General features: G+C 57.0%; 1 protein-coding gene across 4 annotated transcripts; it reads right to left on the bottom strand.

Moving 5' to 3' along the window:
• Positions 1 to 1,129: 1,129 nt before the first annotated feature.
• PTMA (prothymosin alpha) lies at positions 1,130 to 6,059 on the bottom strand. Of its 4 annotated transcripts, none has more exons than XM_074364482.1 (5): positions 5,860 to 6,059; positions 3,073 to 3,144; positions 2,714 to 2,810; positions 2,163 to 2,236; positions 1,130 to 1,881 (listed from the first exon to the last, which is right to left on the bottom strand). In XM_074364482.1, exons 1-5 carry the CDS (start codon positions 5,902 to 5,904, stop codon positions 1,834 to 1,836), a joined length of 336 nt encoding a protein of 111 aa, XP_074220583.1. In that variant the 5' UTR covers positions 5,905 to 6,059; the 3' UTR covers positions 1,130 to 1,833. The 4 variants fall into 4 exon arrangements, with proteins under 4 accessions (XP_074220583.1, XP_074220584.1, XP_074220581.1 ...); XM_074364483.1 differs by having other exon boundaries at positions 2,714 to 2,807; positions 5,860 to 6,058; XM_074364480.1 differs by lacking the exon at positions 5,860 to 6,059 and adding an exon at positions 3,973 to 4,550.
• Positions 6,060 to 11,367: the final 5,308 nt, after the last annotated feature.

The raw sequence follows: 11,367 nt of genomic DNA, 5'->3' as shown, positions 1-11,367 counted from the left end.
ACTCGGTCTAGGCAAGGAACCCCCACATGGCCAGAGTGCTGGAGGGTACATGGCTTCTCTGTCCCTATCCCCTCCTCTGCTCACAGCGACTTGCAAGACTCAGAGGTACTCCAGGCTGAGGAAAACATCCCTGAAGAAGTAGGGATGACCTTCCCTTTCCTCACCCCCGTGATTATCTCACTTAGACCGCTTGACACCAGAGAAGCCTCTTTAAGACCATGCTTAGGAGGGACAGAGGCCAGCATCACCCAGCCAGCAGTGGCAGAGGAGGCAGGTCCTGCAGCCTCTCTTACCTTTAAATTGAAGCCTGTTCCCAGCACCCCCACTGCTGTTTCAACTCCCCCTGACCCCCCGAGAGAAGGTACAGCCACACTATGGTGCTTGCAGGGGGCTTCAGATTTGTGGACCCCAGAAGGTTCTTAGAGGGCTCTTATGTCACCTGAGGGTTCAAGCTTGAGGTCACTTGATCTGCTGTCACTGCTCACTTGTCTGAAAATCAAAACAGCTCATCTACCACCTCCATCTGTGTTCAAAGGGCAAGGTGGCCCACCCCTCAACTAACCAAGTCACTTGTTTCTCCTAGAGGCCAGAGATTAGCGAATGCAGGGCAAGGCTACACTAGTGACCTGGAAGAGAAGTCCTAGAGAGACCAGAAGGTGCCACATGTCACCACCAGGGGGAGCCATTCTGTGGCCAGGACAACCCAGTGAGGCCTTTGAAGGCCACATCAGCTGACCCACTAGGAGGCGGCATCCCTGAGATCTTTGGACATGGGTTCACACTTGGCCTGTGCCACCCCCTACCTCACCCTCAGGACCCACCAAGGGCAGCCCCACCAAGTGCCTGTAACTGTGTACACCTTTTTCCAGGGAACCCAATGACATGGTTTTACCAACCTGTCTCCCCCTTTAGCCGGTAACTCCAGTGCCCCCACCATATCCCACTAAGCCAACTGCAGCTCGGTCCTTGACCACCATGGTCACCCACCCCTCCCTGTTGTTTTCAATCCACTGTCCCCAAGGACAGCTGGGCCAGGGCCAGAGTTAAGATCCTTCCCTCCTCTCTCCCTGCCCCCTCCCCCAGAAAGCCTAAAAAAACCAAAACAAAAAAAAAATCAGGCTCGAGACAGTTTTGTTAGAACAACTCAGCAAAATAAAATTCCGGTTTATTGTTGGACAACATTGTTTCACACATACATCAAACAGGCCAAAAAAAATAAACAGCAACTTCATAGACAAAAAAAGGAAAAAAAAGAAACCTTTTATCTTTGGCCTTTTTAACCATCTCATACAAACCAACTACTTATAGTACAGCTAAGTACATACACAAAAAAAGTTACTGGAATGCTCGGAATAAGATTGTTTTTTTGTTGTTGTTTTTGTTTTTTTTACAAGGTTTTTTTTCTCCTTTGAGATTATAATGAACATGGTCACACCACAAGTAAAGTCAGAAGCAGGACAGAGAACGCTCCGAAGGCTGGTTTGGTCATCCGAGATCATTAAAAATGGCTGACCCCTAACAATATGTACAAAAATATAAAATGTAAATAAAAAATACAAACAAATTTTCCTTTTTAAAGTACTTTAAGAAAAAAAGCAGGGCCTTGGACGTTTTGGTTCTTTTTTCTTCCCCTGTTGCAAATTCACGTTGTGGTTTTGGTTGGGTGGTGGAGAGCGTGTCATCTGCAGGTGGCGCTGCCCGTGGCAGGAGGGTGGGCGGGCCTCTCTACTCGAAGGTGACCACGTTTAGATTCTGAGACGGGAAGTGGAGGGTGAATAGGTCACGGTGGCCTTTTTTTTTTTTTTTTAAGTTTAACTTTTCCTTTTTTGCTGTCTAGTCATCCTCATCAGTCTTCTGCTTCTTGGTGTCAACATCGTCATCCTGGGCAGGGAAAGATTTGTCAAGGCCCCTGCCGACCCACCAGGCCCACCCACCAGCCTCAGCTCCTGCTGGCAGAGCAGAGCCCAGGCACAAGCAGCCTGGGGGGGGGGGGGCCTCGAGAGCTCTGGGAGGCTGGGCCCAAGGTCCTTCCTGTTCCTGCTCAAGAGGAGGGAACCACTCAGGACCACACATCACACCAACTACAACTATTGAAATCCCACCAGCCCCTCCAGTTTTTGTGCCTCAGACTCCAACCCTCTCCCGATTCACCCCAGACCCACCTCATCATCTTCAGCTGCCCGTTTGCCCGTAGCTGCCTCAGCCTCCTCATCTTCATCTCCATCCTCTTCCTCACCTGGAGAGAATAAAGCCCAGGTAAACCACTCTGCCTTCCTCAGCCAACCCAGGGGCAGCCAGAAACGGGGACGGGGACAAGACAACCGCAGCTCCTTGGGCAATCTGCCAGTAACAGACTTGCCAGGGTTGAGTGCCCCTGATCTGTCTCTGCTGCCTGACAAACTGGGTAGTCAGGGTACCCACCCTGCCCACCACAGGGGTCTCATTTTCAGAGGGAAGAGGGCCCAAGCTGCTGCACACAAAGAAGCCAAACCAACTGATCTGTCTGTGAAGGGCTCTCTCCAGCAGGAGTGAGAATCTGTGGAGCATGCGGGGCACAGCTTCACATCACTAGCCTAAAGCAAGAGGGAAGATGCTGACCTTACAGGTACAAGCCCAGCTGTAGGTGGTCCACTGGCCCCCACCCCTGAGGAGCCCCCAATTCCTCCCCATCTGCTGGAAGTCCAGGGGAAAGTACGCAGACAAGGCTACTCACCATCACCTTCCTCTTCCTCCTCCTCTTCCTCCCCACCTTCTTCCTCTTCTTCATCTACCTCATTGTCGGCCTCCTGCTCCCCATTTTCCTCATTCTCCTCGACAGAAAGCAGACCAGAGTATTTACAACGACAGAGCATCACTCTGTCCTCATCCCTTCTTCCAGACCTTGGCCATGCCTCTACAGACCAGACCACCCAAGAGACCATCAATTAATTGGCACCCCTGAATCTCCAACAGGAGATCTTGACGCAGGACTGTGCAAGGCCTTGACCTCCTCCCCCACCACAGATTAAGCTCAAAATCTAAGAAATGTTGCCCAGGAGCTGCTAGAGGGTCATGAGCAAAGTAAACACTCACAGCATTCCCATTAGCAGGTGCCTCTCTCCCATTCTCCGCCTCCTCCACAACTTCCTTCTTCTCTTTTAAGTCCTTCAAAAAGGAAGAGGGAACTAGTAAGTTTTTTGAGCAACCCAGGGCTGGCAGAGGCTCCCAGGCCTACACGTAGGAATGACGCAGTGTTGATCTGGATGTCCAAACTTAAGAAGCCTAAGTTACACAGGATACTTAGTGTCTTTGTGGTCAGCATTTTATCCTACTTTTCAACCCTTAAAAACACACTTAAAAAGGGAGGCCCACTACGGCTATTCCCACCGGCCCCATACTCATGCTTCTTAGGAAAGGAGCCATGTGGCACCACAGCCCGAAACCCGTCTGGCCGGGCAGACGAGCCCGGAACACTTAACTCACACACTCATTACAGATTTGTTTCCAACCAGAGGGAGCTCCGCCTCTCACAAATCCTTCTTGGAAAACAGCAGGTATGCGCCATAAATAAGGTAAGAGGGGAGGGCCCTGACACTGCGGGAGGACTCCCGTGGGCGGACCATCCCGGGAAGGGAATGGGAGGGAGCTAACAGGCAAAACTGGGGAGGCCGCCTCATTAGCCGAGGCCCCGCAGCCAAACTCAAGTTCCAGGCCCACGGTACCCTAGGACCTGGCAAGCGCAGGTTTTCTGAAGGAACCCGAATCACACCAGTTCCCCCATACCCTACAGCGGTCCCAGGAGATAGCCAACCATTCCCTAGAAATGGGCGCGAGCTCAGGCGACGCTCTCCTGGGCCCGAGGCCTTTCTCGTCCCAAAGGTGCGCCACCCAGAGCGCCCGGTTTCCCTCCCAACCTCTCTAGCGCCTCGCCAGGCGGACACGGCCCGAGTTCCGGAAAGCAGTGCCGCCATGGGAACCCCGAAGCCCCATAACTTTTTCCATCCGGCGCGGCACTCTGCCACCAACAAAAACAGGCGTCGAGAGGCCCGGGTGCGGGAGATCGCTCAGCCGGGGCACCTGCCGGGCCAGTCCTCCCCATCCGGCCCACCGCGGACCCCGGCGCCGCCCGCTCCCGCCCCCTGGCGGCCGAAGCCCCGGGGAGCTGTGGGGGCGGGGAGGTCGAGGCGCGCAGGCGCGCACCCCCGCCCGGCGGGCTTTGCGCGCGGGCCTCCGCACGCACTGCGCGCGCGGAGCACGTGGCCCGTGGCTGCCGAATGCGCCCCTGACCCTGGAGACCCGGAGTCCGCAGGTTGTACTCGCACCACCGAGCGCGCGCGAGTTGCTTGCCAGTCTCTCCGGGCCTCTGGACGTCCCTGCTGCCTCCGCGCACAGGCCTAGATACGCGGGAGTACGTCTCTGCATTTGGCGGGCAAAGTCCCGCGAGAGGCCACCCCTTAGTCCGCGGGGCTTTTTCAGTCCCGAAGCCTGAAGCCGTCGGAGACACACTCCAGAGGACTGTTTATTGCTCCGAGCGGGAAATCATGTTGGAGGAAATCGAACCACCGCACTGGGGAGGGCCGACCCTCCCCTCCAAACTAGTTCCCGGGCAGGGCCCAGAAAAAGCTGGAGGGAGCCCCTGCGGAGATCCGGGTCCCAAGCTTCTCTCCTCCGGGGAGTCGCCCCTGGGAAAGAACCAAAGGTGACGCCAGGGCCACAGGAGTTAAGGAGACGCCAAGGTGACTCGCCCCCATCCCCGCAGGGACAGGAATGCGGTGCGGACCAAGGCAGAAGGATAAAAAAGCGACCCTGCTTTAAAGCGCCCAGTTCCCGCCGATGGCAGACACTCCCCAGGGCAGGCAGCGGGACCGACGCGGCGCGCAGTAGCAGAGCTGCGCCAAAGGCGCAGAACCTCAAAACCGAGGGTAATGAATCCGCAGCACCGGGCCCCAACAACCCCTGGAGACCCGCTCGACCCCGCAACGAGCCAACTGCAGCCGCAGGTTTTTGTTCCCCCGCGTAGTCCCCGGAGATGCCGCACATTCGGTGCCCCTGGGCAGCCGCGGGGGGCGCCCATCATCGCCCCAGCGCGCCGCTCCTTCACTTTCCGTTTCCTCCCCTCCGGCGCGTGGGCTCGCCTCCTCCTCAGCCAAGCCCGGCACCGCTGGTGAATTATTGAAGCTGGGCGGCTGCTCCCGACACACTCCCCGCCAGGATGCCCACCTCCGCCTCCCCGAGGGCGCCCAGGGCGGAGGAGAGTTCACACCTCTGCGGACACAACCGACGTCGCGGCCCGCCGCCCCACTCAGCCTTATCATAGCTTACTCCAGATAAGCTTCCTCGGACCCACTACAAGGCGCGAAATGGAGCGGCCCGGCGCCGAACAAAGAGCAGCGCCGCCGGCGGGAGCTCGCCGCGGAGCCGCCACTGCCGGCAGCCGACCCACGCCCGCACGCGCGCTCCCCCCCAACACTTCCGATTCTAAACGCGCTCGAGTTTCAAAGTTATTTCCGTGAGCCTCGCGGGCCGACGACCCCCAGCCCGGCCCCTCTCCTCCCGCCGCCACTTAGACGAGTACAAACAAGTTTCGGGAGCTGTGGAGCAGCCTCTCTTCGAGCCGCTCAGCCTCCGCTCCCGCTCCCCTACCCGGGTCCCCGAGGGCCCCCAGCCCACTCCTCCACGGCTTCACGTTTTCCCGCGGCTCTTCCCGCCCCCCCCCCGCACACAAAGAATGGGCTGCCTGGGGACCTAGGCCGGGGGCTGATGGGCTCCCCGCGGAAGAGAGCAACAGAGAACTCGGGGCACCCGGGTGCCGCGCGCCAAACACTGTTTCGGCGGTGGCAGCGCACGGACCCCGAAGGGGCGGGCGGCGTCTACCCTCACCTTGGTGGTGATCTCGGAGCTGGTGTCCACGGCCGCGTCTGACATGATGGGCACGCCGGTGATCCGATGCAGCGGATTAAAAAGAAAGCGAGAGTTCGAGGACTCTGGCGATAAAGCTGCCGGAGTCCGCGGCGGCGGCGGCGGAGGAGACGCGCGGCGGAGGTGGCTGCGGCGAGCGGAGAGCCGGACACAGGAACAATGCAAAGATGGCTTTTCAGAGCAGCCAGTGGGGAACTCACGCGGCGCCAGAACCTTTAATATAGATTAGTGGGCGGCGCTCAGCCTCCCTTGCCCGAATGCTATTGGCTGAGAGCAGGGAGCGGGCGCTCGCTCATTGGCTCGATTCCGAACAATGGGCAAGCGTGCTTAAAGCGGCAGTGCCTTGGTGCGTCCCGCGCTGCGCAGCCGCCGTTCGCACTGTCATTCAGGGCCTGAGTTTGCCGGGTCTCGGCGGCACCAACGCCGCGGGGGAGGGGCGCGCGCTCGCGCTCCGGGGGCGCGCTCCCGCTGCTGTTTTGCCGGGGCTGCTGACGCAGAAAGCCAAAGCGCGGCAAAGCAGCCCGCCCAGCCCCCAGTCCTCACCCCTCCCCGCGGCTGCTCGGAAGGAGGGGGAGGGAAGAGGAGGTGGTGGGCGGCGCACGCGACGGCTGCCAGGAGGGGGAAGGGAAGGCCGGGTGCTGGGCTGTGCTCGCCCGGGGCGGTGCTCTACACAGTGCCCTTGGAGATGCCCACCTCCCGCCCCTTATAATATGCCACCAAGAACTGCCCTAGCCCAAGTCAGCGGAAGCCCCACGATGAGCGATGAGGGCGTGAGGTCAGGATCCGCGCACCTGGGTCGTCCCGTCCTCTACTACGTCCACCCCCTTTGCACAGCTCCGGGCTCCCCGAGTCTTTGGAGAGGTGTACCCGTCGCACACCACCAGCCCCGGTGTCTGCCGCCTAAGCCAGCTGACGAGTGGGCTCTGTGCCAAGCACGCACACTGGGGAATTCGTGCGTCGAGGGGACTCGAGGACCGGTGTGGGCTCCGCCCTCGAGCAAAACAGCCCGCAGGCGTCTAACTAAACAGCGGTCCCCACACTTCAGGATTCTGTACTGCGCCTGCCCCGAGCGGTCACGGCCGTCGCGACAGCCTCTGGGATCCTTCCAGGGCCCGGCCTTCGAATCCCTCTCCCACCCCACTTACGGCGCTGCCAAGGGCACATGAACTTATTCATTGCAAGGGCTATTGAGGGAAAATAATCGTCCCTTAGACTAGTTGGGCTAGTCCTTTGGGGCTCATTGCACTTCGGGACGCTATTTAGGGAACCACGCGAAGCCCCGAGAAGGGAACCATCAAAATGCCACACTCAAGATGGCGTTGGACTTGGCAAGCGTGGCGTGACGTCGTGTCCCATCTCACGCAGACGATCCTAGAACACTAGGCTATAGCCTCCTTATCACCACCGCTCTTGGCTATCGAACTAAGAAACCAGCTATGTGGGAGGAAAGATTGAAATAAGTGGAAAGATGTCACCCCTCAAAAAAAAAAAAACTGTGCCACACACAAGATGGCTACAGATAGGGTTCATCCCTGTGTAGCCAGAAGGGGGCGCCCGACACGGAAGGCGGGACTCCGGAGAAGCGAGCGCACACTGGCTGAGAGTGGCGGGCGAACACAAAGTTGACGCTTTGCGTCCTGCCATTGGCAGGTTCCGCTGTCTGTCTCTTGAGGCCGCCGTTTTGGGAATGGAGAAAACCCGGAGCCTGGGATCATGGAGTAAGGATGGACGCCAAGGCCAGCAGTGCTTGAAGTCAGGGGCGGGAGGAGGGACTGAGTAGGTTGCTCTTCTTGGTTTTCTTAGGTCAGGGGCCAAGTGACCCCATTCCCACCGCGAGACCCCCCCCAACTGAGTTCACGCACTCGCCCGGCTGCCACCCGGGACCCTGGACTCCGCTGCCCAGCCGGGAGCGGGTGCGGATTGCTGGGGTGCCACCCGGGTCTGGGCCCCCTCCCACTCTGCCTATGCCTCGCGCGTCAGTCCCGCATCTCGGTTCATATCTGCCAGTCTGGCTGCTGGCTTGTGGTGGCTTTCCCGAGCGAGTTGTCCTTTGGGGAGAGAGAAGCCCGGGCTCCCTGTACTTTGGCCGGGAGAAACGTCGGGCAGGTTCTGGGCAGGGGCACCGCGCCCCGTCCCGCTACCTGGCAGTCGCCATCCTGTTCAGGGTACGCGACGACCAAGGGGGCGCCCGTTGGGTCTCTGCCCTGCCCCAAGGGCTCCCCAATGGCTAGAGGTGGGATTCTCCCCAGGGTGGGGCGCGCGCCAATCCCAGGGACTCGCAGTGGTGTCCCTGAGGACCACGCGTCGAAACCCTTTGTTCGGTCCCCTCCCTCCCGCCGCCAGCTGCCTTTATTGCGACGCGCACCTGGGGCCGCCATTCACCCCAGAAGAGGAAGGGACTCTGGCCGCTGCTGCCGCGACCCTTTGTGCCACATTCTCCAAGCGGTGAAGGGATTCTGCGGCATCATAAATAGGGTAGAAGAGCGCCTTCTATCTGCCGCTCATCCATTAAACTCTGGTTACCGTGGAGAGGATTGTTTAGCCCACAAAACCCGGATGCAGTGAGAGCTTGTTCTGTGCTATATTTAAGCGATTGAGTCTTCTTCCCTGTCTGGATAGTGGCCTTGGGCAGTTGTCTCTGTGTCTACAGCTGAAAACTGGACATGACTGTTCTAGATTCTGGCCATTATGGGCTGGGAAGCGGGGAGCAAATATCCAGGGAGGAACTGGGTGAGTGTGAATTTCCCTCTAAGAACTGCTTTGCCTGACCCTGTCCCCGTGCAGCTGACTTTGCTAGAAGTGGGTAAAGAAAGCTCATGCCCACCTGGTTCTAGAACCAGCGTTTACCTTCACCAGGTACTGACTGAGCACCTGCTGTGTACATGGCAGTGAGCCTTTGGCTCATGCTTCAAGCATTTTCATTTATTCTCTGCACCTTGCAAAGTAGGTAGGACAATTACAGGGTTGAATCATAGGAGACTGATGTTTTTACAGGTCAAAACGAATTGAAAATCGGCAAATACATAGGTTCAAACTCTTATATGATGTCACTCTCCGTTTAACAAGTCAAGAAAGCAGACCAAGGGATTATAGCAAGGGATTTGGAGTAACCAAGTGAATCAGTGACCAGGCTGGGGCTAAAACCCTGCAATGGAGGGAGCTGTGTTGCTAGATGAGCCATGGATCAGAAGTGGCCTTGGACCACCATCTCACCACAGGAGTGTGGTGTTTGACAGCTCATGAGTGGAGGAGTTATTTAAGCTGTAACAAGCCTCATTCCTCCAGTAACAGGCAACCCCTCACCTCCTTTGCTGCTTTTGAACAGGCTGTTCTTCATGTCCCCTGTCACTTACACTTACTGATGCATCTCTGCCCTTTGCTGTTCTTGTGGCCTTTCAAACCCCCCAAGACAAACTGGTGTGCCCCTGACTGCATGCATTTCCTGTTGCAGTTTTGTTTACAGCCTGAGATGCCCTGCACTTAGGTTAGAGTTGCTCTAAGCCAGGGGACCCAAATGTCCTCCAAGCAGGTTTTGTTTATAGGGAATTTGCATTGAGGACACCTCTGGGTTGCCTACCCAGTCTCAGTTGGACAACAACTGCTGGCCTGAGTCACGCATTTATTTCACTTGCCTGGCCCTGTAGGCACTTACGTTTGCAACCCTTGCTCCTAAGCCATTTCCAGTGTATTCCTAATTGGTCATCTCACAATTTTGATTTCCAAAAGACTAGAAGGAAAATAAATGCTGGTAAAGCTGCCTGGGTTCAAATCTCAGCCCTGCCACATGCTAGCTGTGTAAAACTGGGAGAGTTACTTCCTCACCTCTAAAAAATGGAGATGACAAAAATAGTACCTACCTTCCAGGGTTATGGTGGGAACTGAACAAGTTCATATTCACAAAGTGCTTAAAATAGGGTCTGGCACATCCAGAAAAACCATCAGTGTTCTCAGGACCCTATTTCCCAGCTGCTGTCTGTACCTAAGTGGGTTGGTTTCACAGTGTTTGCAGGACTCTGGACAAAGGAACAATGTCTTCAGCAAATTCTTCCCATATTCGGTGGGAAATGAGGGCACCAGCCTAGCTGAGTTTCTGGAAGCCTATGATTTGGTGCCCAACATGCTTGGCAGCCCCTCTGGCCTCAGAGGAATGACAGAGTCTGGGAGGCAGCCTGAGTGGAGCAGGCCTCAAAAAACTCCCGCCTTCAGAAACCCAGGAGTTTCAGGCTGAGGTTTCCTTGCCCAGCATCACGGCCTGGGGAGCTGCCAGAGGCCTTTCAACTCTCCCGCCCTGCCGAGCCCGGATGGGATTGTGTAAGAACCACCCCCACACGCCTGCTCTCTGGTGCAGCACGCCTGGGCCTGCCCGTCCTCCTGGGGAGCTATGCCAGAAGGCCCTGGTACCCACACAGGTCTGGCCACCCCGAGAGGCAACTGCCTGGCAGGGAGAGGGTGGGGAACATCTGTTGAAGTTCAGAGTCTGCCATCAACCGATGCCAAACTGGAATCCTGGTTGGAGAGGAGCTGAGGAGGCCGGGGGAGGTGTGTGTGCTGTGTACACGGCCCCTGCCGCCCTCTGAACACACTCGTGCCTTGGTGTCTCTGAGAATCTTCTGCGCCTGTGCCATTCCCCTGTCCCTCTTCCCTGCATCCATCTGCCTGAGTGCGTGCCTATTTGCGTAGCTCGAGTGGGTGTTTGGCTTAAGCTCTGGTTACCGTTTGTGAGTGCGTGGGCCCAGCATCGCCGTAGCAGGTGAAGGTGCCCTTTGGGGGAGCACGCGTGCGGGGACACACCCGGTCACCCTGCCTGGGAGTGCCTGTGAGAGCAGTGCACCTGGTGGTTAAACACCTATGTGACTATGAAGAGGCATTTAACTATGCATCTCTACACCTGTCCCCTCCTGCCACCTGACCTCACGTGGAAACCCAACAAAACAGGAGCCAAGAGCAGACCCCAGCTGAGATTTATCTGCCCTAGGCAGGCCAAAAATCCCAGCCCAGGTAAGCTTGAAGTTGGGAGAGGCAGGCTCTTTGATATCTTGAAGCTTCCTCTTTCCTCTTCTCTGTTACGCTCAAATAGGTCTTCTACCTTTCCTTCAGCTCTGGTGGAGGAGCCACCCCCAGGCTTGTTTCGGGGGAGGTATATGGGATGGGTGACACACCACTAGCCAGGATTTGCTCACTCTCTCACACTAAATGGAGTACAGACAAGGTGACCAACTGTCTGGGTTGTTCCAGGACCCAGAACTCTTCATGCTACAACCAGGAAACTCCTGGGCACATGGACACATTGTTCACACTGGTCCAGTCCTTATTCACATGCTGGTTAATGTGGCATTTCTCAAAAAAGCTTTAACACACTGTCAGGAGAAAGGGTCCTATAGCCCTCAATCCAAAAACAGTTCCCCGCTTGGATTCTGCCTCTCTGCCATGGAGAAGCCGAGGTAACACTGGGAGCACTTGTTTTGCACA

Source organism: Camelus bactrianus, chromosome 5 (genome assembly GCF_048773025.1).
Source record: "Camelus bactrianus isolate YW-2024 breed Bactrian camel chromosome 5, ASM4877302v1, whole genome shotgun sequence".
Lineage (NCBI taxonomy): Eukaryota > Metazoa > Chordata > Mammalia > Artiodactyla > Camelidae > Camelus > Camelus bactrianus.
The sequence above is the reverse complement of the archived record's forward strand: the minus strand, read 5'-3'. Positions and strand labels throughout refer to the sequence as shown.

Bases quoted from the DNA above. Each gene is read 5' to 3' on its own strand.
- PTMA (XM_074364480.1), bottom strand. From the start codon at position 4,401: ATGCAGAGACGTACTCCCGCGTATCTAGGCCTGTGCGCGGAGGCAGCA. The intron at 3,145-3,972 runs GTTATGGGGCTT...TCCTTTTTGAAG, and splicing joins TGCCGCGCCGGATGGAAAAA to GACTTAAAAGAGAAGAAGGA. The intron at 1,882-2,162 runs GTGGGTCTGGGG...TTCCCTGCCCAG, and splicing joins GGGCAGCTGAAGATGATGAG to GATGACGATGTTGACACCAA.